The 26,965-nt window shown below is 40.2% G+C and overlaps 1 protein-coding gene across 2 annotated transcripts in view; it reads right to left on the reverse strand.

Moving 5' to 3' along the window:
- Nucleotides 1-26,965, reverse strand: part of fstl5 (follistatin-like 5) — a 154,252-nt gene that overhangs the window by 52,131 nt on the left and 75,156 nt on the right. For both annotated transcript variants that reach the window (XM_070962486.1, XM_070962485.1), the window contains exons 5-6: nt 18,986-19,182; nt 13,843-13,963 (exon numbers count right to left, since the gene is read on the reverse strand). In XM_070962486.1, the coding sequence (XP_070818587.1) occupies nt 13,843-13,963; nt 18,986-19,182 (318 nt within the window). The remainder of the gene's footprint in view (nt 1-13,842; nt 13,964-18,985; nt 19,183-26,965) is intronic.

Raw genomic sequence — 26,965 nt, forward strand, 5'->3', positions numbered from 1 at the left:
GAGTCAGAGTCTGCCTATACTTCATACAACTGAAATTTGATGGACCTCTCTTTCTTGTGACAGCTCGTAATTCAGAGGAACAAACTCAGAGACACTTCACAATGCAGGAGTTTGTGTTTTGCCCACATTTTTCTCTTAATGAAGTCTGAAAACAACAATACAAAATACAAGAGTGTCTCAATTAGCTGCTGTTGTGCTATAGAGGCAGATGTTTTTTTAGCAAAAGATGCTCTGAGGCAGCACAATTATTGCAATTTGCAAAGTAATGGGAAGGAATTAAGTTAAATGTTCTGTAAATACTTTGCATAATTTATGTAATGATACTAGAATGGAAGCTGGACTTTCTCTATCAGTGTCTCTAAGGACTGTGGGTCCACCACTATGTACCTCTTTTTTTTAGCTAACAGGTACAAAAAAAAGACACTTTTGGGAGGCACCAGTGCTGCTGGCCTAAGCGTGTTGCTTTGTGACTCCAAGTCGGAGTATTTTTAACATGCTCAGTGTTCTGAAGGTTTTAAACAAGCGAGGCTCTTCACGTTGTTGTAAAAGCCCCGGAGTGCATCCTCTCTGATGAAAGTATCATGGAAGAAAAAGCTTGCACTGGCAGAGAGGTTCCCCATGGAAACAGACCTGGACCTGGACCAGTGCTTTGCTCAATTCAACCTTCCTGCAAAAAGTTTTTAAAACATGTTTCTGGTGATAATGACGTGGTTGTGTTCTCCACGGTTTTACCCATTAGACAAAGAAAAACCGGGGTGGGTTAGTGAGAGGTCAGCATGGCTATGGTTGGTTAACGCCTTTTGTGTGTCCAGTATTTTGATGAGACAATGAACACAATGTACACTCCTCCATTCTTTGGTGGTGTTACGTAACGTGGCCTGTGAGAGAATGCTTTTTAATCTTTCTCTTGGGTAATGAGCAACGGGGCAAAAGGAAACAGAGACTCAATTTGTTCTGCTCCTAAGGGCATGAAATACAAAACCTAATGAAAGAGCAGGTCCAGCAGACAGCGTTCACTTGCCACAGCCCACAGAATGTGGATGAGAGCACCTTAAATTACAGCATGACTCCAGAGGCCCTGTACCAACGGCATCTGAATGCTTTTCTAACCTTCTCACTTATTTGCTGTGTTTGGTCCACTTGTTGTGTCTTTGAACTGTGAACTCAGCGAGCCCGTTAGATCCAGGCCAGTCGGACTGAAGTCGCGAGACAACTCATACTTCTGTCCAGTGGGAGGCTCCGAGTTAAGACTTCTAATCTATCATTTGGCCCAAACTGTGCTTAAGCCCAGGAAAATCTCTGCCAGGATTACATCAAAATTAGAGGATTAATAACAGCCATTTCTTCTTGAGTGGAGTGTAACTCTCAGTCTAGATGGTTATACTTTTAGTGGAGAGTGGATCCAGCTCTGGGGTTATTTGTGAGGCTAAAGTTTGTCCTACTGTTCTGTGGAGCTTAACAAAAATCCAGGACTGTTTGTTTTATTTAATGGGTTTTTGAAAAAACAATTTGCAGCACAAATACAGCACCTTAACCATGTCTTTTTTTCTAACGTGGGGAGCATAATCAGGATCCAAAATATATATTTTTCAAAAAAAGCTGTTGCTGCTTAACTTTTCTAACTGCTTTGCAGACAAAATTACACAAACATCCAATAATATTATACAATTTGAATGCACCACCACTAATATTGACCTGACAAAATATGTTTTGAGCCGACACGGGGTGAACATTGTCAGCTCCATGAAGCCAGCGTATATTATCAGGCTATTACACCTGACCATTTTGTTTTTAACTGTACTACTATGAGATAAGAATTTCAAAATAAAGTGTTTCATTGTTATTATGCATCCCTGACGCACAGGGAGAAACAGTTCATACATTCATTAATGAGCCAATCAGTCTTTCATTTCTAAAAAGCAAACATGAACGTATTCATTTGTTAGTCAGTCTCTTTCATTGGTAGATGATGAAAATGCCTTGTGATGGCCGGCACAGAGGGAGATTCATCTTGTCATGAACATAACCTGTTCCTTGTATTGAACTAGAAAAGGGAGGCTGAAGTGGTACATGAAAAGCAATAACGAACTTCATAAAGAAACTGAAACATTTCCCCTGTGGACATCATAATGTGACAGGAATCATTTGAAGGAACATGTTTGATCAGTTAAGGGCTGTTTGTATGTAATAAAGACATGACCACAGCAGTCTGCAGGGGTGACATGAGAGCCAACATGGCCAGAAAGAACAGAAATGACTGGAAAGAAATGAAAAATGAGGCTAAAGCGGGGGGAATTTATTTCTGTTCAAGTTCAGCAGAACAGTAGTCTTAACAAACAAAATGGTGGAGCTAACCTGTGATTTGAAGCACTAACACACAAGTAACTCGTAACATCTCCACAAAGTGGATCTGCAGCAGAAAACCTCAACACTGTAGAGTCAACCTACTCATCAAATATCAAATCTGGTGGACTTTTGTCATCTGGAAGGGTGGATCAAATTGAAACATAAGAGCTAAAGCACAAATTGTCATAAACTGATGTGAGTAAGTGCTCCTCTCAGAGGAAGTTTAGCTAAAGAGCGTAAGACTTTCTCCACTATTGTTTGTGGGTGTTGCTGGTAAAACACCACAGAACCACTGGGATGGCCAAATACAGTTTATTACAAATTGGGTTTTATTTTCTTACCTCTGGCTATCAGTTCCATCGGCTATGATTACATTGTACTTTTAGTAGCTGCTGTGAACTTGGAACATGGTGAGACTACAAAAAAAAGGTTCAGTGGGGGAACAAACGAGCTGTAGAAAGACTGTTTTGCCTGATAAGTTAGCACAGGAGGCTAAAGCTAAACCAGACACTCTCACTCACTGTCTGTAAGCTGTAATGGATGTTTACTATGCACAGTTTGGTTAATAATTTTACTGATCACCTCATTTTCTCTTACAAATCAAGTTGATCTGAGTTGAAAACTGTCACATCTTCAGCTTCAGTGCAGATTTAAAGCGGTTTAAGTTGAAATGAAGGGCATTATTGATCGCTACATACTGTAAGAAAATGCTGGGTCAAAATGACCAAAACAAATAAATGCAAACAAATCAAGATGTCAAGCAAACTTAAGCCTATGAAAAATGCATGAATAGGAAATAAGAGAACACCACCACGAGGAAAGTAGAACACAATAAGTCGGGCCTGATGCAGAAAGTGAAGAATCAAAGGAACGTGGATCTTCCACAGTCACACATGGCTAATTCATGATCCTCCCTCAACTCTAATAACACTACAGCCATCAGATCAACACACCGTGCAGCCACTTGGTGCTCTTCACGGTGCTGAGGTGGTGGCGGGTGGATAAGCTGACAAAAATCTCCTTCAATAATGTCCTCCCTAACCATTCAATTACAGCCCCCTTGTATCTTAATGCTTTCGGAATACGGTGCAAGCAACAAACTCGATTTGCCGCTGATCCCTTGGGGAATAGAAATGTGTGAAGTTATAGGGAGAATTTAAAGAAGAAAGTCAGCAGACAGACGGCAAGGCAGGTTCCATCATAGCTTTAGCTAGTGGATGGAGGACGGAGGGGAGGGAGGAAGGAAGCGGAGGCTAGTATCCGACCTGAATGAGAAACTCCTCAGAGAGATGGGAGTCTGGGCTGTTGGAGCCGACTCAAACTCTTTGAGTCCAGCACCTCCTCTGCGAGAGATTTATCAGAGGAGGAAGTGGCCTTGGCTCCTCTTTTTGGTCTGATTTGAGGCCTGAGGGGACTCAGCCCCCCGGGAAGGATCAACCTTCACCGTCCAACCTGTAATTAGTGATTAACGGTGAAGTCCAGACTTTTGATTTACTCTGCTCTGCTCCCAGAATGGGATGTTGGTCAGTGCCACGGCGAGAGGTAAATCACCTATTGCACTGGAGGCGACAAGCTTGTCAGGGAAAATAGCATGGGCCTGCAGGACGTTGCGAGGGGCCGGCTGCATGAAGACAAATTGCACCAAGGTTGCTTAGCCAACCCCCTTACTCCGTCCTCTATCATGCTCTGTAGCTCTCTTTCTCCGACACATGCTTGCTCGCTCTGTCTCTCCTCACCAACTCTCTCATTCCTCTAACACACTCCCTCTCTCTCCCTCTGAATGATGTTCAATATTGCCAGGGCTGAACGGTTGTGTACCCCCAATTGCTTTGAGTTTGACATTTTGAAGTGGAGATAAAAGTATTTTCCCTGATGCTGAGTATTCATAGCCCATATGCAAAGACTCAAAGGGGGGGAGGGAAACAACCGAAAAACAGAATACACATTTATGTGAACATTCTCTGATCTTGGATGGTTGAGTAGATTTGTGCGAACTCTCTCCCAAAGCAACAAGAATGGAGTTTCTGTTTTTGATACCAAAGATGAGCGACTCAGTGGACTTGAATGTTTGACAGAGAAAGAAAATAGTCTGAATGCAGCAACACACGTACTCCCTTTGTTTTCCCACGGAAAATACTGATTTTTGCTTTTAATGTTGAGCTGCTGTCACCAGTCGCACTACTAAACAAAGAGGATCCCTGTACAATACGGCAACAATAACAAAACACCGATCTGGTGATTTTCATTGCCCACAAAGACACACATGTTGACTGGGAGAGATCACACCTTTGTGTTGTTCCAGAATGTATTTCTACCCACCTCTTAACAGACACACAACTCACTTTAGAAGAGCAGAAAATATAATGTGACTATAATGTGACTGTGATGTTGAGTGAGGAAACTTGGGGAGGGAGCGCAAACGGAAGCATGTTAAGCCTCGCTGTGATGATTGTTTTGTATTCAGGAGAAGAAAAAGAGGAGTCTGCATGCTGAACTCCCATGTGAAAGAAAAGCAGACCATATAGAACCCTATTGCAACAGTGTGTAGCACATGACAATGTGTATCTTATAAAGGTTACAGCCCATTAGGAAATTATGTGGTTGTATGTATGCGGTAGATCATTTTGACATAATTACTGTAGCATGTGGTGGCTGCTTTTCTTTCACACAGAGATGTTGCCTATGTAAATATTAAACTTTAGAGAGTGTGCAATATTCCAAGTGTGGACTGCCTCACTGTTTCCTCTGTTAATGCTTTTGTCCTGACCAAACTGACCAAACCACATCTGTTGACATTATGCTAGTGAAATGCCTTCATAAGCCCATGGATTCTTTAATATAACCAGCAATTCTCTTGTGTATTAAGTGTTTATTACATATTAAAAAAAAAAACAAATGAAACTGAGAAAACAAAGCAGGAAAATGGAAAGCAGATGTAGACATTGGAGGCTTGTTATCTCAACATCACAGACTCGTAGTTAAGATCTTCTGAGCATCTTTGAAGGTAATGACAGTCATACTCTACACCTGCACAACTGAATTCATCAATGTAAATAAATTTATGTCTGCTGACATCTGCAGCTCAACTTTAGGTCAAAGAACTGGCATCATTTTAGGGGTGGAACTACCTTTGATGTGGATTCTGAGCTTTTCCACTTAAACAAGATTATTTTATAATGCTCTAAACAGTCCCAATCCAAGAAAATACCCTAGGCACGGCTACTGTGGCCAGTCTGAGTATCTGTCAGCATCTCCTGTCTCATCCTTCTACATCCACAGAACCAGAAGAAATAATTGTGTTTCTGCAGCATTTTTGCTATAACGAGTTTAAAAATTCAAAAATTACAGGTGTTAGGTAAAAGGCGAGAGGATAATTATTACCCTCCTCCTCTCTCCTCCCACAAACATTATACACATCAAGATGGCTGTAAAACATTAACAAATGGCCTTAGTGAGTGCATTACCTCTGGCTGATCAGCCTGAAGTCTGTTTCCAAAGCAGCTGTTGGGAGAGATCCTGAGGGACAGCCAGCATTAGTATGCAACAGAGCCTAAGAGGAGCTCTAATTGGATTAATTTTATCACAGCTACCTTGTGGAAAACAACTAATGAAAAATCCCCTATCTTACTGCAATAAGTAAATCATAGAGTACTTAAGCTATAGCATAGGAGAGGCCATGATTTAATGGTTCCATCGTATTTCACCCACATACGCCTGCATGACTTTAAACCACACCAGACTGTACTGTTTTTCATTTTATTGAGGGTTTAATGTTGAGCGATGCGTGTTCCTTCACCAGTCTAACATCAGAAACCTATTTGCATGTTTGTGTGCGTTGAGCGGGCAGTATATTTAGCAAATGCATCAATCAAATTCACCCATTATAAAATCAGAATGAGGTACAGTACAGTGCGCTTCCATCCAGCTGTCTGCACGTTCTACTAGTTTTACACCAGCATCAGCTTCACAGTACGCCTGAGCAGCTGCACGGCTGCAAACGGTACATGCCAGCACCTTCAGCTGGATGACAGGAGATGGCAAATATAAAGAAAAGAGGATGAATGCAGCAATCTGTTTACACTGAACTGCTAAACAACCGTGACAGCCTGAAAAGCACATTGAACCTCTCCAAGTCACAGGGGCACTAAAATATATACTGAGAGAGAGGGTTCCTTCCCACTGTGAATTTAAACCAGGCCCGTCAGTGGCGTGTGAGCACGACTGCAGCGTTCATTCACTGGAACACAAAAACTATGTAGACCTCTGTAACAGCGTCACTGCCCTGTCAGCAGCAGGACAGTGGCTGGATGAACTGTCTTTACCCCGCTGAGTAACATTAGAAATTCAAAGGACAAAAATAGTTTTCAAGAAAAGTTTACCTTCACTGTATCTCCATGGTAAAATTGCAAAGCTCATACTGAAAACTGGGGTGATCATAATCGACTTCATTCACAAGTTTATGGGATTTGCGTGATGCGTGCATGCCAGCGGAATAAACAAACACTTAGAGCTTGAAAAAGTGCACAGAGCTGCACAGTGATGCACTCCTCTTGGGAGTGGATGGGGATTGTTGGAAAGGCAGCTGGTGTGGACTGCCCTTTATTTGGATTTATTCTTCCTTCACACCATTATTATTTTCAGCAGTTGTATTCTCATCATTTAATTGTTTGTTGTGATGTAACACTTAAACTGCTCTGCTGTTGCTGTTCCTAAGAATGAAAAAGCACATCACTTCCCATGTTTTAGCACTTTTCGCACGACACAGTGGTGTTTAAAGCTGCTGGACATATGAAAGTTCCCTTCTACTTTTCATTGGTTTTCCCGTATACATAAATGCTTCCGATCACTGACCATTCAAAGACCTCAAACTCCAAGTGTCAAATGCTAGGTGTCTACTTCGCCTCATCCTAAGTACAAACTCTGTGTTGTAATTTGTCTTGCGTGGTGCATCATCTTTCTCTGCAAATCTGTCAGATTCAGAGCGATTCAAACATAAAGTAACATTTATACTCAATTCTATCAATATTTTATCTTAACTGCACTGTGCTGAACTGTAAATTAATACAGTTTATCCAACATAAATTGGTATTATTATTATTACCCTATAGTAAGAGAATACTTTGTTCTATTCCAAGCAAAAACACTGTGTTAAAAACACACAAACCCTTCACTTTGTCATCGTGTTCAAGAGGAAAGAACAATCCCCCCTTGACAATTGTTGAGAAAATTGGCCCTTGTACATCAGTTGCGGATATCGTAGAATTAAAAAAGTAATTCAGGTTCGGTTAAATCTCTCTAATACATTCTGGAGATAGAAAGTCACATGTTGGAAAATTAACCATGAATTATTAAAACATTTTAACACCACTTCTTGTAGCCTTTGAATGGAATGCTCAGCAGGGGTTTTGACAAGTAAAAGCCTGAGTATCCATTAATTGTCACTGTGCCATGCGTGCTGAAAAACAGCAAACTTGCCTTAATGGAAGGAGCCTTCCCTGGAGGAGGCCCGGCTGTTGGTTTGGATGTCTAATTATAATCTTTACAGAAGTACAGAGTGTAAGTCAACTTATTTTGGAGCTTGGCAAACTTTCTGCAAATGTAGGGATTACACCAGTCTTGGAAACACACGAGAATAGAGCTGTCTTGCATTAAAACAAAAGACAATGAGAAGGAAGATAAAATGAACAGAATAAAAAATAGACAAGAAAATGCAGAAATGCGAGAGAATCACAGCAGTACAGCCAAAACTAATATGTTCCCCCAAATGACACATACTCAAAAAAAAGCTGATAAATCAGTTCTGAATATTGTGAAGTCAGTGTGGAAAACACAAATCATAACCAGCAACAACAGATTCCTTTACCCACGCTTTTGACCATATTGACCTTTGAAAGAGCTATCGAGAAAATAATCTCACCACGAGGTTCATTTAATAGCTGTACTGGAGGTTTCAACATATCACATGTTGACAATTAAGACAACATGGAAGAGAAGTCTGGCAGTGCTTGAAAACAATGCAGGTTTGAACATCTACACTTCCATGACAACCAGACACAAGCTATCTGCTGACGAGGATCATGTGATGTGATGAAAAGTTTCATAACAGCTACAAAACAGGCCTCGTGCTGAGATACTCATTTGAATCAAGTAGCTTTAGTCGCCCAAACCTGGGCACACTTAAAAAAAAAAAAAAGAAATGTATTTAGCCTAGATACGGTATATTTGTGCCTTGATAGGCCACTTCCAGGGCTCATTTTCATCCTAATGCCACAGCCCAAGTGTGCCCCAGGTGCTGTTGTGATTGGCCCCAGGACCTGTCCAACATGCCCAAATGCCCTTCTGGTCAGTGTCACTGTGCTGTAATCTCAGGGCAACAAGCCATCAATTACTTACTTAACTCATCTCACTGAATATCAGAAAAGCATAGAGTTATGGACATGGAGGATCATCCCTAATCCAAACGTACAGTACACACACTGGTGCTGTCCTTAAAAAACAATGTCAGTCTCCATCTTCAACTCCTCAAACTATGCAAGGTCCACATCGACATTACAATACAATGGATCACATTACAGTCCATCTAAGTTTTCCACCAGCCCCTCAGGAATATAACAGGTATATAACAAGACATCTAGCCTCAGCAGAAATCAAAGAGCTGTGTCTCCTGGCTGTGTGTTCTGTCAGGAGGTGTCAGGGTTCAGATCAATATCTTGGCACCCAAGAAACAACAAGCAGGAGTGAGAAATGTCCCACAGTGCAGCACAAATAGCATTATCATTCTACTTGATGGAAAAGCACAATTAAGATCATTACTGTGATTCAGCTAAATGCGTACAGAATAAATAATCTACAGATACACTTTGGAGGGCAAATAACGACTACTGTAGTCTCAACAATGCAATACAAAGTACTCGTATCAAGTAGGACAACGACTGCAACTGCTATTGCCAGTGTTTAAATATAGCCTCTCTAAGGGACTTTTCATATGTGTTAAAAAAGTGTGTGTCCCCCAAGAAGAGGTTTTGTTGGGGATGAGACTTGAGCCAACAAACTGGCCTGAGGGAGCATTCAGAAAGAGGATTCTCTCCAAGCACTTGCACATTCATTTTCATTGTTGTCGGTGAAGCAGCATGTCTAGATGCTCAGAGAATGCATTTAGTAGGTGTACCCAAACTAATAACATTAAAGTGTGTGGTGCACTGGCAGAGCACCCTGTGATTGTCCAGCCAACTTCAAAGGGCTTATAAAGCACACTGGCACAAGGACGCGGTCACAGTCTGCCTCATGTGCACCAGCTTTTTAAACCCTCTGTCCCAACCTAGCCAATGTTAAGCTAACTCTTAGACACTGTTCATTGGTTACAGTGTCTGGAAATTGTGGCTGAAATCAAATATACTTACTGGTGGCTTTAAAATCGGGAGTGCAATGTTCCAGGCTCCCTTTTTACATTCAGGTTGAGATATTACTTGTGGCAAACTGTGAGCATGACCTTTTCCCATGTTCAGTTTGCAGTGACACAGATGCTGACTGGTCTGCTGCAGATGATAGACCTCCTTCACAGTACTGACTGCACAAAAGGGCTTTTAACCATCGTGTTTTGACACAGCTCCAGATCAAGGAAAGAAGGATATGTAAAAACACATAAAATGTGCTATCTGAGTGCATCTTTTTCCAACATTTCTTTCTGAACTAATGCTGCACCACTGTTCCACCCATGACATGTACAGTATGTTTTCTGTCTTTTCAGCTTTCACGTTTCAAATAACAGTGTGATGACCAGTTTGTTTAAAAATTTCTCAGTGCTTTAAAGGGCTTCTTCAGTTCTGAATCACTGGTGAGGAGTCCCAGGAAATTATCCTCTTGTGGCATCATTCACACCTGATCACACCTTGTTAACAAATGTTACTTTTCCCCACACTCCTCTGTGCACTGCTGTAACTAAAGGCAAGGACTAAGGAAAATAAGTACATGTTCAATTTTGAATACATACGGAAATGAAGAGCTGAGCTCTTATTCATGTGATGTACAATAAATATCTGGCTGTGCTGTGACATTGAGTAAAGTATTAAATGTAGCATTAATGCAGCGCAGATGAAAACATATAATGGTAAAATCAACACAGCTACACATGCCACATATAGAATAACTTTTACTTAATGAAATGCAATAATCATAGTGCAGCTACACTGACTGGGGTTCAGCATAAGGTTCAACTACTGTACTGTACTTTATCTACCAAAGCTCATATTGGTATTTGTAGACTATAACAAAACGTTACAAAACGTTTGTATATGCTTGAGTGAAACATATTCAAGGTCACTGCTGTGCCCACTATGCTGCAGCAGTGTAGGTTTCCTCATACAAACTCCACATTCGGTTTTTCTTACTGCATATAGCTGATGTTGATGTCTGACAGTCAATACCCCGATGTATTGGGACACTCTCCTACAAAAAGTTAATGACACTTTATGATAGATGACACCTTATCTGTTTACCCATGATGCACTAGGCCATCATTCACCAAATTATTCAACGATGACAAGGCGCTGACTATCAGTAGCATGGCAGACATCATTCATATCTGTAACATCATCTAATTAAAAGACATCACTTCTGCCAGACAGTTTCCTCACTGCTAGCTGAAGCAAATTGATTCTCAACCCCCTTCTAGTCTATGCAAAGGAGGAATGAATAATGCATGGACATTAGAGTCTTATCTTCTGTCCTGACAAACAATGTTGCCACGCTTTGAATATTCCACAAAGGTGTGCAAAGGGTCCTTATTAGCAGAGTAGTAGTCAGACAGGTGCCGTTTTCATGGGGAGTCATTCTGAATTTACTGCTGATGGTTCCCAAGATGCACCATAATTGTGGACACGCTGGATCAACTGACTTACTTTATGACGCTGCTCAGTTTATGATGGCGCTTAAGGTATTTGCATAGATTTTTATAGCTGCCACTCAGAGATTATGTCTGCCAATGAACTGAAAAACGATAACTTTGCAATGCATTTCTGCCTCAGGCACGCTGACCATATTCTATGAGGTCGAATCAATAAACAGATCTCTGTCCATGTTACTCCACCGCACTGCTGGTCTCCTGGCTCTATCTGCAATCTACAGGTCAGTGAAAAATGTTCAAGGCTACGACTCAAGTTACTACTGAAGATACCCTCAATTGCATTATATAAACAGCCATGGTGGGTCCATCATATTTAAAAAAAAAAAAAAAAAAGATGCAGCTCTAACTTACGTTATACAGCCATTTATATCTGAATGTGGAAGAACAGCAGCAGTAATAAAAGAGATTGGCCATGCTCAGTAAATCTGATTGACTGGTGTGTTTTTGTCGATCCAATAACATAATAAAAAATAAAGCTGTCTCAATTAGCATTTATTTCCTAATGCGCATCTTATGGATGATATTAGATAATTACAGACTGGTGGATGACACAGGTGATTTTTCACCTGGATGAGTGGTGAATGCTATGTAAATGTGAAACCGATACTATACCTGTTCAATCCACTGACACCACAACCTGCAACTCAATGCAGCTGATAAGGTTTCAGTTTGCGTGTTAGACCCTGATGCACAATCTACCCACTTCTGTCTTAGGACCACAAGACTAGTGATAATGTATTGACAAATCCTTTGTTTTTTTAAAGCTTCAACTCCTTTGCACCGTGACTATGTTATCTCTCTTAGTTAGTCCAGTTGCTGGTCTCTAGAGGAGGTGATTTTGTGACTTTTTTATGTGTTTATTTCTCAGCTGCCTCACACACTGAGGGCCTGTCTTTGAATCACCTCAGCATTTAGCAGAGTGAAGTAGGTTTAACCATGACACCATCTGAGAAACACAGTGACCTCCAAGTATGTGAAATGGTCCTCTAGTATTCAGGATCGGGTGAACAGAGGTGAAATGCCTTTAAGCGCTTCACTAGTGTGCAAAAAATTGTCCAAAGTTGAGTTGTTGACAGACACAAAAAATTCCAAGAATATTGTGTCTCGATTGAATCCCACACTTTTTTAATAGTCTCCTAACTACGAGCAATCTCCACTCAAGAGGTTTAATAAAATGGCTTATGCAATCAGTCGTTTATGTGTTTGCCCAGCTATCCATCACCGCTAAATAACAACAGTAAGTGGCACATAAGGATACAGAATGGAAAGAAGCAAAAAAGAGGAGGTTGAAAGAAACTCTGCCACAGAAGGGGAGATTTACTGACATTAAATATCCCATTTCCTTGTGAGGAGCTAAGCTGGAAGCTTGCAAAAAAAAAAAAGATCTGAAAAGTGAAGAGGAAATAGTTGGAGTTAGAGAAACTCAAGTCTTCAAGGAACCGCAGCTCTCCCCAGATTGGCTGGGGTTACTTTCTTTTTGTGATTTGCCAGAAGGGCTTCGCTCTCACATTCACGTATGATGTGGAGAATAGCAGAAAAGATGAGACTCCCTGGCTTTGCCATTTGCTCTCGTGACTTTGTCTGCTCTAAGAAATGCTTTAAAGACAAAGGGCCGATGAAACGAAGGTTGATTATGAATTCTCTCCCACTGCTAAATGTGTGAAGGCGGCCAAATGTCAGAGGATATTCTGTCAGAGGATATTGAGCTGACTGAAAATGTCAGACAGGGAGGAACCATGAAAGAGAGCATGAGGAGGAAACAAAGGGAGGAGGAGGAAAGTGGTGCACATGTGTTGGTCTAACTCAGATATGGCAGAGTGCCTGTCAACATTACTCTGTCTAATGAGGGGGGATTTGGTTTGAACCATTCTTTCACAATAGTCTTTACCTGCTTCATTTGGTGCCATTTCCATGTTGATCCATCAAACCGAACCAAACATCTGAGGACTGACAATACAGCAGCAATCTGGAGTTCAAAGTACGTAAACTTTCGGCCTGATATCAAACACTATTCCAAGTTTATCATCATCATAACTGTGTAATGACCCATGTTTCCAATGAAATGCACCAGACTGAAGATTCAGATGTTAACAACAATAGTTAGTTGCCAGAAAAATAAACTAAACTATCAAAACTTAATTAAACAGCATTTTTCTTTTATGGAGCGCTCAAGGTTTATACATTTTAAGACAGATGGCTTAGACTTAATGCCATGAAAAGAGAAGCAGTCGGAGGAGAAGCACATCTGTCAGTAGAATCTGAGGATTAAAATGAAGGTATGGATATTAATGATGTCATGAGCTCAAACTGATTTCTGCTGTTGTGGCTTCAAGTTACCCTTTCAGTTTAATCACTATTACTAACTGGTGAGACATGATGCAGAAACCTTTGCATTATAAAACATCAGGAGAAATTAAAAGTACTGACTGAAGATTAGAATTCCAGTTGTGACATCTTATTCATGTTATCTCAGATTATGTAAATGTGGGCACAAAAATATGAGATGATGCCTAAACCTTCATTTTTCAGAGACAGTCTTAAGCCTTTCAAACATAGAAAACTTGAAATGTGTTTTTTTTTTCTCTTGGACTCACCAAAAGCTGTGTAAAACTCCTCTTTTGTCAGGTGCTCGTCGTCGTTGACGTCGTTGTACTTCAGCAGGTCGAACAGTGTGCACTCGGAGACATCCTTGGACAGACCTTCTTGCTTGATAACCTTGAATGAGAATGTATTGATGTTTGGTTAAAGAAGGACAACACTTTTTACTTCTTTCTCCCTTTTTTATACCCATTTTTCTCAGAGAAATTACTTTTATATACAACTCACTGGCAAAAATAAATACATTCTGAGGGACACGCACACAACTGCTGAGCAGATGATGAAAAATTATTGTTGATTTATCGAATCTGAAGAGTTTCAAAAATACTGACTCAATAAAATGCTCACTGACAACATGTGTCGTTTGTTTTCCACATAATTATCTGATTTGGCAATATAATGCTGCTAGTAACAACTACAACACTGTTTAACTTTTAAGGCTATGTTCCGGCACTGCCAACATTTGGTTAAGATCACGGAAAGATTGTGGTCTGTTTTGATACAGAAAAACACATGACGTGTTTCTTAATGTGAAACCAAAACCACGATCTTTTCCTAACCTGAGTCCAAAACCTTACCACATGTATACGAACTCCAGACTCTGAAGTCCAAAACTTGTACGGCCACTATGGTGAGCATTTTGTAGCTTTGTTGTGCATGTTTGCAGATTACTAGTGAACTAAAATAAAGAAAGCTGTATGTTTATTGGTTAGATACATTGCCATCGTTTGTCCAAAGCACAGCTGTAACGTTAACCAATCTTGGCGGCGGCATAACAGCATTAGTTTACAGAATTTTAAATAAGATTTCGATATTTACTGTTTATTTTTTCCATTTAGACATGTCTGAAAATACAGAATGTTGTGTTGTAAATGTAATAAAAATGTTGAAATTCACAGTAAAAAGACAAATCTTGAGATCCTTGGCCAAGCTTTAAGACATCGCAGGAATTTTAGGAACCACTCGTCCAGGATCAGATAAAATTACTATCTATTGCCAATTACCTTGAAATTTTTGACGTCAATGTCTGTAACACAAACATACATTATTCATAATGTTTACAGTGGAGTGTCTGAACCCTGATGAAAACAAGTTTGTTAAAGTGTTGGTTGTATTCTAGTAAAGAAGGTAAAAATGTATATGGAATGTAGTGGAAAAAAAGCATGAAGTAGCTTTCAATGTATCTTAAAATTGTACTCAAGCACAGCACTTGAATAAATGTACTTACTTTGTGTACTTGATCTATTGTCTACATTGAAAAGTTTGGATATAATCTCAGTAATGTGTCAACATTGAGATAAATCTAAACGGTTTATCGTAGCCAAACTGAGAGTCAGTGAAGTTTTGTCTCAAAAGATGGAGAAAAGGCACCAAACACTGAGCAGGTTTTCATCATCCTGCTAAAGCATGATCCTACTCAACACACTCTACATGGCCCTGGCAGTAAAACATCCATCATATTAGATCAGCTGTCAAAATGCTGATCACAAGGGACGGCTTTATGCATCATGCCTTACCCATTGGATCAGTCCCTTCCCAGATGACTTACCCAAAATTTAGGAGTCACCTGTAATGGCATACACTTAGAGCGTCCTATAAACACTGCAAGTAATATATAACTGTGGCATGCACAATGAAACTGTCTATAGTGTGTGAAATTATTAGATCTAATTTGCAAAATGTTTTCCTCTTTCTTTCTCGTAAGCGTTTTCTAATTTATTGTTGATCTGCATCTAAACCATATCGAACCCGAGCGAGTGACAATCACTTAAAATGTCACACAGACTCCTCAGGAAGAATTCACTGAAGCTCAAAATATTCTCCACTCTCTGGCCCTTTTTTCTGGCTTGCTTTGGCTTGGAGTAATGTAGGTGTTTTGAGTGACTCAAACACCACTTACAGGACAAATCTCTGGGGTTTTAATGCTTTAACTCTAAATCTTAAATATCTCATGACATGGCCTTCCTCTCCACACACAAGCTTTTGATTTATCTGGTTACTTTATATTTTTGCAGTCACTTTTCAGTAGCGAGGGACTATTGAACCGCGGTAAAAGAGGACCATGGACATGTTCAGTGGCTTTCAGCAGACCCTGTGAGCTAAATGAACTGAGACACATCATTGACGGAATAACTGGCTGTAATGCTTATTGAGAATGCAGCTTCTGCCTGTTTCTAATCGAAGCTTAATCTACACAGCAAATAGAACATTGGCTGGTTAGTCAGATAAAACACCTATCTCACAATTAGCAGCTACACACAGACACTGTTAAGCTTTTACTACTTCATAAAATTTTAGCCATTTCAGTAATTGCACAGGATCTATTCTGGCAGGACAGACATTATGTTCCACAGCTACTTGCGCCAACATACGTTGCATTGGCAAGAGGATGCTGAAGCATCAGCTGTAGTGTAGAACTTGTCTTTTATATTAGAATATTTTCCAAGATTTGCACATTCATTACACAGATTCTAGTCAAGCTGAGGACATAATTTGCTCTGGTCTGATTCCTAAAATGCTGTAGCAGTGAGCAGGGGTCACCTGTTCTCAAACTTCTTTTTTAAATTAAAACACAAAATCTTTCCCAAAAGGTTTCCAGAGATGCATAACAAACTCTGACTATGACCATGAATTTGTTTTGATTATGTATTGTGTATTCTAATTAAAAAATGGTCTCTTTGGCTGAAAAGTTAGTTTAAAATACCTTTAAGAGTGCAAAATCAAACAACAGCAGGATAGTTTTGATACAAGACTCTGCTTGAAACATATGAACAACATAACCTTTTTAACATGTTTTTTAGACACAACACTTAGACAGGGGCTAGAGCAGGGACACAGTAGACAAAGTACTGTTTTCTTATACCTTTCTTGCAAAAAGGTGTAATTTTCAGCCGTTCTGTCTTTGGTCAAATGATGGAAAAGGACGAAGGAAAAAAGAAGTTTTGATTTGCCATTTTAAAAGGGCATCCACGACTAAAATGGCAGGGACAATTGCGCCCTGTGCCCCTTCATGTGCACATTCTAGCAAGTCAAGTAAGCCAGGGTGAGGGATTTCCATCCTAGAATTTCAAATGAGATCACAGAATGCTCCAATTATAAAGAGCACTTTAGGGCACAAGGGTGGCAGCTGTGGTTTTGGCACTTGGTACTTTCAATTGCTGATAAGATTGTGAATTTGCTTGTGCTGTGCTCTTTCTGAGGGTTTGTTCACACCAAAATGGAATTTGCTTAAATCTATTGGCTTTTTCCATGATCATCTTTGTCAATAAGGCAAAACTCCACAGTCCTTCAGTAGTTAAAGTAAGTGTAGTTAAGAAAACCATACAGATTGCCCTGACAATGCAACCTACATGAATCTGAACCTTTATGTATTGTGTGTGATATTTAAAACTCCCATCCTTTGGAGAGAAAAGACTATTAATTACTCTGAAATTACATTCTGAGGCAACATTTCATACACCAACATAGAAACTCATTAAAGACCCAGTCCATAATTACAACCAGGCGCCCTTACGTAGACTCACTGTCAACCCACAACTTCCATCGTTCATTAAGTGATTTATCAGATTGATGAAGCTATTTCGCTGACATTTATATGCAATTATTTATCATGCAGTAGACGCTTGAAAGATTTCATTCAACATTTTTAGGCTGTTGATGTGTGTAAATACTTATTTAGAGTGACAAAACATAAGAAGAACATACAAAGACATAAAAAGACTATGTCCAAAAAAGGCATGCAATGCCATGTGTATTTCAAAGTCAGAGAGGACCATGAATGTATGCATGCACCATACACCTTTAGATTTTGTTGAAAAACCTGTACCTGTACTCTACTCCCATCTCCTCTTTTCTCTGAGAATGTCTCCTGTGTAGCTGACACTTTATGAAATCTGCCAACATTCTCATATGTGTCAAGGATAAAAAGGAGGGGGAGGGCTAAAAGCAGCCCTTGAGGAACCCCTGAAAAGAGCTTCTCCATCTGGATGTTTATTACTGACTAGTTTGTGTCATTCAAACACCTGCGGAATCATGGAGTGGTTCAGCCTGGCCTGGAATACAAGAAATGGGATCCCCACGAGGTTTGAAAATCTGTCCAAAGTAATGTTCAGTAGGTTTTAAGGGCATATTCAAATTTACCTTCAGAGCATACTGACAATACTATTCCATAAAACACAGCACAACATGGTTTGTTGACTATGCTTTTCATTCACTAAGCACTGATTTCTCTCATGCTGGCTTGAGGCTCCATGTAGATGTAAAAACATGGAAAAATATGTAAATCATATGAAAATATGGCAAAAATATCACTGTTTTTGAGGAATTATTTAGATGCTTTGAACTCAAAATATTAAAATATATTCAAATTAATCTAATGAGACCTCCCGCATCGGGCGAGTGCAATGGCAAAGCTGACCAAGGTGACCCCTGTACAGATGGGATATCCTACTGGATCAGCAGGAAACTGACCTACGAGCAGTGGCTGGTTTCATGGTTTTGAAAACCACCGCAGGTTGCTTACCCTTTCAATTATTTAAATACTTTCTATACTAAATCAGTCTTCGGGTACTGGGAGACTTTATTTGTTATGCACAGAATATCTTTTTTCCTCATGGCATCCACGAAAAGCTCTTTTTACAACCATCACTCTTGGCAGTGCTGGTCAAAGGCTGCAGTCTCCCATGAGCACAAGGCTCCTTTGACCCACATTGCTTTTCAAAAGATTTACCTAGAGGCACGCACCACAGCTACCAGAGGGAAGCATAAGAGGAGTAAAATGGACACAATTAAGGCAGGCATCAAAGTAGCTACTTTAAACACCTGAGCACACAGATGGTTTGTTCATTTGTAGTCTCCTTTTGGATGGATATTTACATAAAAACGACTGTGCGGTTTTGACGGACTTAAGAGGCGCTGCGGGGTGTCTTGAAAATTGAAGTGCAGTTACAAAACGCTAACATCACAAGGTCTCCAGTACCTATACACATCTTCAAATCTGTCAGACGATCAGTGGTGGCTTAGTCAAGGTTAAGTTACTGCACTCTACCTTTATGCCAGTAATCGACTGAGTGAAGTATGCATGGTTTCTTAGTAGATATTTTATTGCGTGTTAAAGCTCATGTTGTTCAATACCCTTACCTGTGAGAGTTCGCTGGCGTCTATTTTGGCATTGTTATCTGCATCAAAGCGTTTGAACATCATATCAACCAGTTGCTTCCTGGCAGCCATGTTGTCCTTGTGGACCCCATGGATATTAGGCCCCATGTATCGTTTGTCATGCAAATCCAGAATCTTGGTTTTCAGCAGACGGTAGTCACTCAGTCTGCAGTTATCATCTGGAAAGAAAGGGAAAGGGAGAAGCAGAATGGTTAGGAGAGGAAGAGAATATTTCTCATGAAACTGTAACAATCACTACTGTCAGAGATGAGAGGAGAATATGCTTTTGCTTGTTTGGATGACTAAAATATCATTTAAATATGAAGGGGATGTTTAAAAACAGATCATAAATATCTAACAATTCATAAATACCTAAATGTTTCCCAGGTGCTGAGAAAGGTGCATGATTAAAAGCATTGAAAGTATTCCTAAAATTGGATGCAATGTTTCAAATCTCAGCCAATTAGTACCTTTGAAAACTAGAATCCCCCTGAAGACTCACATCATTAAACAATAAGCTGCTGTTTAGATTCAGCAACCCCTAAATTTGAGCATGTCTGTGATTGTCTGCACCACAATAAAAATGCTAAGGATTATTTTCCCGAGAGGAGCACAAACAGTGACAGTCACGCAGCATTTCACTGCCTCAAACTAAGAAAGCAGCAGCCCCGTCAACACAAAGAAACTGACGAACAAATCCATCAAGCAGGTGTCAAGAGCTAACCCTGACAGCAACAGAAAACATGATGATGTTGTATTTACAATCCACCATCAAAGGCTCTAGATCAAAGAAGTCAACTACATGAAAGATTCAGCAGAGTAGAGTCAAGGCAAAGAGAAACTAATGACTAGAACTAGCGGTTGACATATGTCATATCAACTTCTCATTGTTAGACCTGGAAGCGTTTCTCCTCTAATAACAGATATATTAGCTGATGTCAACCAACCCACAAGAAAAACTTTGTTGTTCACGGCGATGCTTTTTAAATCTCGGGGTAGGAAGGTGCCACCTCTGCCATATCACACCGTGTGATCACATACTCTGGAAAAATATGGAATAGTAGCTGCTGCATGGTGTCTTCTGCATGACAAATGAACTTTGAATGATTTAGTGAGTGCTGTAATGAGATCTCCACTCTGTAGAACTAGGTGCTCACTGCGAGCTGATGACTAGTTAAGCAGTATCAGAAAAAAACCCAGAAACCAATGAAATGTCATTATTGGAAGCATAGGGTCTCATTTTTGGCTTAAAATATCTTCTAGCATTCCTTCAGCAAAACAACTTAAGCAATCAGCGAACATTTAAATGAGATGCTTGGTGTAATCCTGACACTAACCATCATTCGGGCATAAGAGGCTGAATAAGTTCTCCTGAAATCAGCGGGCTTCCACAGAGGCTATCAAGTTACTTTCATTTTCATCTCAATTCTGTGTGACCTTGTCTTTATTTCCTGGCACTGAAATATTTAGTATTGTGACTGTGTGTGTGTTTTTGTGAAGGTGTGAGATGCAACAGAGGATTTTTTATTTAAATTTAAATGTACTGGATGCATTGTGTGTATCTTTCCATATTCTGCCAGGTACAGATCAAGAATTAGTGTAAACAAAAGACTTGCAAGATCGTTAGAGAGCTTTTTAATTTTGATTATACTAATTTTCTACAAGAAAACTGAACATATTCTTTTAGGTGCAAACAAAGGAAAACAGCACGAACATAATGTGAATCACAAACCATAGTCTTAGCTCTCAATCCAGATATACACCAAAGGGATTTTTTTGTACCAATGCTCTGCGTCACCTTTATCAAGACACCAAATGAGGGAGACCACCTTAAAAAGAACGGTGACTGTTCTCTCAGTAGGATCGTAGAAGTAGAGTAGTATAGACTGGCAGAATATGTGCCTAAGAGCACTGAAGCTTACCCGGAAACTCATGGTGTCCCAACACCTACAACATTTTATGTTGCTTTTTCTTTTAATTTGTCACCCATCTGTATATGTGGTGTTTTAACAAGGCCTCTGTTGTTTCAGCTTGGAGAACTGAATAATTGAATGCTCACATCGCCAGGTGGAGAGAATTAAATATAAGCGAGGAGCTCTGAAACAATGCTTCAGTTTGTTTTAGCAGGCACACCTGTCAGTGAGAGACATGCAGAGTTGCGGACAGATGTTGGAGTTGCAAGCTCAGTCTGAAGCTTTCTGCAACTAGCAGGGTGTGAACAACGACAACAGTGATGGCTGGTAAGCTTGTCTTTCCTACCAGCCACGACAGACAGCAAGTCAACTGGCGGATCTGTTGAATTACAGAATTTGTTTTGGCTTTTAAAACAGGAAAGTGGTTGGTGAATTCTTGGGATTGGAACCAGTAAGTTCTTGCCCTAGAAAGGCATCAGCTGTTAGAGCAAATGCTGTTCAGGCTGCAGCTTGCTGCGTATCATGGGACAGGGTCTGTTTTGACAAGCGTCAGTGCCAGAGAAGCTGCCTCGGTCACAAATGGCAGAATGAATAAAAGATAAATGGCTGCTGGCGTAACCAGGGGATATGAAGGTCAGCAACGTCAAAGGGACATGCACCCCCCACCCCCCCCCCACACACAGTGTGCAATGCAAGCATGCTCTTACATCCAGTCCCCACACCCCCAAGAATCCAAACAGTACATGTCTTCACAGGAAAGTGTCTGTATTAATTGGACAATGGCAATAATCTGTCTCAAAACAACCAAGACAAAACACCTTAGTTAAAACAGGCCTTTAAGGAACTAGGAACAACTCAGCAGAAATCTACTGCAGGTTTCAGTCCAATCACATCAAGATGTACTGATAGGATTCTCAGTCTTGCAAAACCCAGCCTTCGGTTCTGTGGGTGTCTCAGCCAGCCAAATTGCTTTCGAACTGTGTGGGACACATTAGAATTCAATCAATCAACCAGCAAAAACAAATTCAATGACTTTATCTGTGATGCTTTTTGACAAACTAGGGCTGCCCCCTCAATGTTGATTACTCAAATCATCAGTTGAGAAGCCCAGATTTAAGTCTCACGTTGTCAGTCAAATCATTTGCTTTGTGTAATTGTACACAGAGAACGCAGGAAAACACGGTGGCAGTCTATAAACTTGTGCAAATCTCAACTCAGGGTGCCATCTTGGCTTAGGGGTTTAGACATTGACCATAAACTACAACATCCCCAATAGGAATCCTGTCATCTCTTCACTGTGACATTTAATAATATCTAAATATTAAATGGTAAGGTGTCCTGATGAAAAAACATATGCAATGTTGTTGTCTGAAAAACAAAACATATATACAGAGAGGTTACCAAAAGACCACAAAATAAAAGCAAGCTCTTTGAATTCTAGCTGCAGCTGTTTTAGGTTAAATTTGTCCATTCACACCTCTCCATTTTAAAACGAAATCTAAAAATCTAACAGTGGACACAATGGATGGTTTTGCAGGTTTGGTATTTCAGCTGTGTGAAAGAAAGCAGAACATGAGAACATCACTTTGCATGTTGACTGTCATAGACTTCACATCTTCTGGTACATGGATTGTGTACACTTGATGGAAAAGTGCGAAAAACATGACCAGGTCTTCTTCTTTCCCCCAGTGGCATCTTAGAAATATTCGTTCCTTGTCAGTCCGTTAATTTCTAAAACATACTAATGGCAACATGGCCCATTGTTGCATCATCCAATAACAGTAAACACTGTTGAAGAGTAACAGTGTTGAAATAGAACCATAAAGAGTACGACTCCCACTGGACCATTTTAGTGTAATGCTGCTTCCGTCAACATTATTCATGGATGAAACGTAATATTTTCCAGGGCCAAAAGGTTTTGCAGAAAGCAGTGGATATAATTGAACTGGGTGGAGAGGAGTCAGGCTGTGAAACTTTTTAATCCACTCACAGGAGCTTTTACACTCAATATTTCACTATCTGTTTCACTATTTTGTGAGATTTTAAAAATCTTTCGAACAGTATCATTTCATAGTGGGTGTTATTCTGTCAAAGAGGCTTTTAGTCAAAATGTGGTGGCATTTTCATGGTAGGTGGTGCTAAGTTTTTAACATCGTTTGGTAATACAGCAGCACACAGAGAATGAAGACTTGTCATAGGTTGCTTTACTGTTCGGCTTTGACTGCGCAATGACCTTGTTTGTGACAAATGTCCTGGTCACGGGCTCCATGTGTGGCAAGTGGCTGGCCAGGTTCCACTGTGAAAAGCCATTGCCTCTTATTAATTGCCTTGAACTGTTCGTATAATGTCGAGGTCAAGTCTCCAATACATGTCAGAGTGCGAGGACTCATATGCGTAATATCGATTGGGGGCAAATGATTTATTTGATTAAAACTATTTGTCAAAAAGAGCAACACAGCAGCAGAAAGCCGCCCTCCTGCCAGTAAAGCTTTGTTAGTAAAATGCAAAGCCAGGAGGTTTTGTTGCCCACTTTCACTTTTATTGTTTAATTACTGCTACTGTACACTCGGAAGAATCAGGCTTTACTCATTAAATTCATTGTTGAAGGAGGAGTTTAGTGGCTTGTGACTAATAGTGTTTGAAGAAAACTTTGGAAGTCCTTGATTTGGCAAGAATGGGTCTTTAAAATAGCATGCTGATGGACTGGCATTTTATTTTGAAGGGGAAATCCACCAAGTTTATACATCAATGTCTGTTTACAGATCTTGGGGAGCACTACTGCATTTGTGGAAAAAAAGTTGTATGAAGACTTTTGTGGCTCCAGAGGGAGCTGTCCAGGAGCTGTCTGACAGACTACGAGCTTGAAAATGGGGACACTGAGTAAGAAAGAACTGAGCTTAGCGGACCTCTGTAGCCCAATCGATGGTAGAGATGCATTGTGTGTAATGTAGGTGCCAGGTTTTGACAGAACAAAACAAGATGTCTTTGGTTTGCTGCACCATTTTGATCTTTTTTCCCAGACTTTCCATCATGAGTCCGACAATGCTATAGGAGTGCAATACTAAATCACTCAAGTGCTTTTTCTAAGTGCCACTGATGTAAGAAGAATACACAGACGAGTCTATTTTCACTGCGGCACCTAGACTGGTGAAAGTGACGTGAATATAACCATATGGTATATTCTTGACCTTGAAATTCATTTTGCCCATCTGTTGGTATTTTCGTATCATTGTGAATCGGTGGGAAAAGAGGCAAACAGGTGGGACTTTAATTGAAATTGTTGGTCTCTGGTGGAAATTGGGACTTGCAGGCTGTCTACACTTGATGCGTTTCAGCGGCGATTCGCTGGCATCTGGCAGAGCAAATACTTGTAAGTTTTAAGCTGTCAATGACTGCCAAATAATGGCTCGCATTTCACTTGCTTTATGTGCGCAACTGCCACCCAAAGTTATCCAAGTCCACTTTCTGTTTTAACAGGCAAAACATGTACTAAACAGACAGCTGCTGATGTGCTACCTTCTCTACACGGTCAGTATACACGAGTCTCGCTGAGAAAAGTTGTCTCAGAATCAGGCATCTTCCTGGCACCACCACCCACAGCTGGTAATTTGAGGATTTTGACAACAAAATGCAAACTAACACCATTATGACAGAATTTGTAGATGCAAAACAACCCTACTTGATTTAAACACAACTCCAACCTGTAGACACACTTAAATCAGCAGCACAAATAAAGGTTAATGTGATTATAAGATGAACGTAGGAACAGCAGCCAGTACTGATCTGTAATTAAGCTGCTGACTCCTCTGTCATCCTGCTTTAAAATGCACACAAGACTTCACCTTTAGTTAATTAAATCCCTGCTACCATTACAAAGGCCAGAATAGAGCCCAAAGGTGGATTGCAACACTGCTGTAGTACATCTGTAGATCCAGATCCAGGGTCCATTTGCAGAGGACGTAGACCAAACCCCTTCTGTCAGAGTAATCATAGTTCAAACAAGAAGCCTTCAAGGTCAGTCCAAAGGCAAATGGTTGAGCTATTCAAGTAATTCAAAATTCAGCAGGAAGTTTTTCTTTGTTGTTTTTGATTTCCCTTGATAGTATCAATGGAAAGCTGAGTCGCCCATGAATTACTCCAGCAGCATACCCACCAACAGAAAGCAAACTTTTAATCACATGCTGTCAAATTCCATGTGTAATCAATAGCTGTAGAGCTAATATTAGATGACTTTTCATGCAATACTGTCAGCATGTAGCTGTGCAACCTGCTGGTTAAGAAATGAAAAACATTCTTTTTGTCTACAGAAATCTAGACTCACCATTTGCTAACAACTAATCATTCAGTGCAAACAGACAGTTGTAACTGCAGCTCTTGCCACGATCCGCAACGAAGTATATGCTGTAAAATTACATTGTGTGGTTTTTTTTTTGTGTGAACATTGACCTTGTGTACTGCTCTCATACAGAAATCATACCACTATATGCTGTATTTAGCTATTTGTTTTGTGTGTGATGTATAGTTTGTCACTCACAAAGTATAGTGTATATAGGTTAGTCCAATGTCTTATACAAAATATAAAGAGCATATATAATGGTTTGAAAACTGTATCGTGGACGAATAGATAAAATTTTACAACTAAGTTGAAAGCATAAACTTGAAAGTGATTTGTAAAGAGGGGTCTGTGTAGATGAATGTACTGCTAATATGTGACTCATAGGTTATGTATGTCTTGGGCATTGTCTTTATATCAATCATACTTATGTTCACTGCTGCACCCACGATTACATGACAAAGTCTATCAAGATTATGTGGCACTGAAAAATTTTGATTTTTTCCAAAAGGGGAACAACAAAACTCGGCAGGCAAACCAGAATATAATGACGTTCTCCTGGGTACAATAGCACACATCTGCAGGGAAATGCTGGATAGTGATAAAAAAAAAGCTAGATGAAACATTAATGCTAAAAACAGTGCTTGCTTTTCATGTTTTTGTTGTTTTACATAGTTTTTTCAGATATGTGAGTAATGAAATGGTGGTGACATCCGCATGTAGGAGAACATTTTGCATACTGTGGAGAGAACACCTGTTCTCCAAGCACCTGAGAGGAGTGCCACTGTGCAGTGTACAACAGGAATCTACAGCTATTGTTGCACACTGTGCCAAATGGCATGGAGAAACAACTCCTGCATAAACAATCACTGTATATTCAGGTGGCACTCAGGAGAATCACAAGTTACTTTGTGACTTAAGAAACCACTCAGGAAACTAACCAGGACTCTTCTGGAAGTTGCAGATCTCTGCTCATATTATTTTACTATTCAAGTCTCTTTTTGTTTGAATCCAGACCTGAAAGAACACACTAATCATTCTCAGAATCGAAGAAAAAGAAACCCTTCTCCATCCCATCCACTGTTTACTGAGGCCATAGCCACAAGTGAACCTGCCACCCTTGCCTCCTCCCACTCCCCTTTTAAAAGCACTACTGTTTTATTTATATACAGGAAAAAGGTAGCTCAGCAGAATAGCTGGAGTCAACTCCACTGAAACTGTCCCATCTTTGCCTTGCGGACTCGGCCCCCACCTCCTTCTCCAGCTTTTCCATCTCTGTCTCCGGGGCCCTGGGTACTGCCACTGCTCACAATACATCAAGACAGCACAGCGTGACAACTGGGTTACCCAAATCAGAGGTCACTGATTGCAATCTTTAAGAGCAACTAGAGGTGTCACTGCCGCAACACCTGGCTGAATCTGAAATGGATATCTGGGCAGTAGGGCTGCAAACTCCTCCCAGCCGCTCTGCCCAGGCTGATACAAATGCAAAAAACCCACAGCAGACCCCAGGCACAGAGAGCAGACTTCTACTAATACTCCAGAGTTTAGGATAAAACTTTAAGTCTCTGAATGTCATGCTGAAGAGCTGTGCATCAATATAAAATTGGAGAAAAATTGAGGTTCAAAGTTCATAACCTGACACGCCATCTGGAAGGCACAAAAATACTTGGCATGTGATTGGATGACCCTCTATCTATCATGAGCTAACTTCAA

The sequence above is a fragment of the Chaetodon trifascialis genome, chromosome 5 (assembly GCF_039877785.1).
Source record: "Chaetodon trifascialis isolate fChaTrf1 chromosome 5, fChaTrf1.hap1, whole genome shotgun sequence".
Taxonomy (NCBI): domain Eukaryota; kingdom Metazoa; phylum Chordata; class Actinopteri; order Chaetodontiformes; family Chaetodontidae; genus Chaetodon; species Chaetodon trifascialis.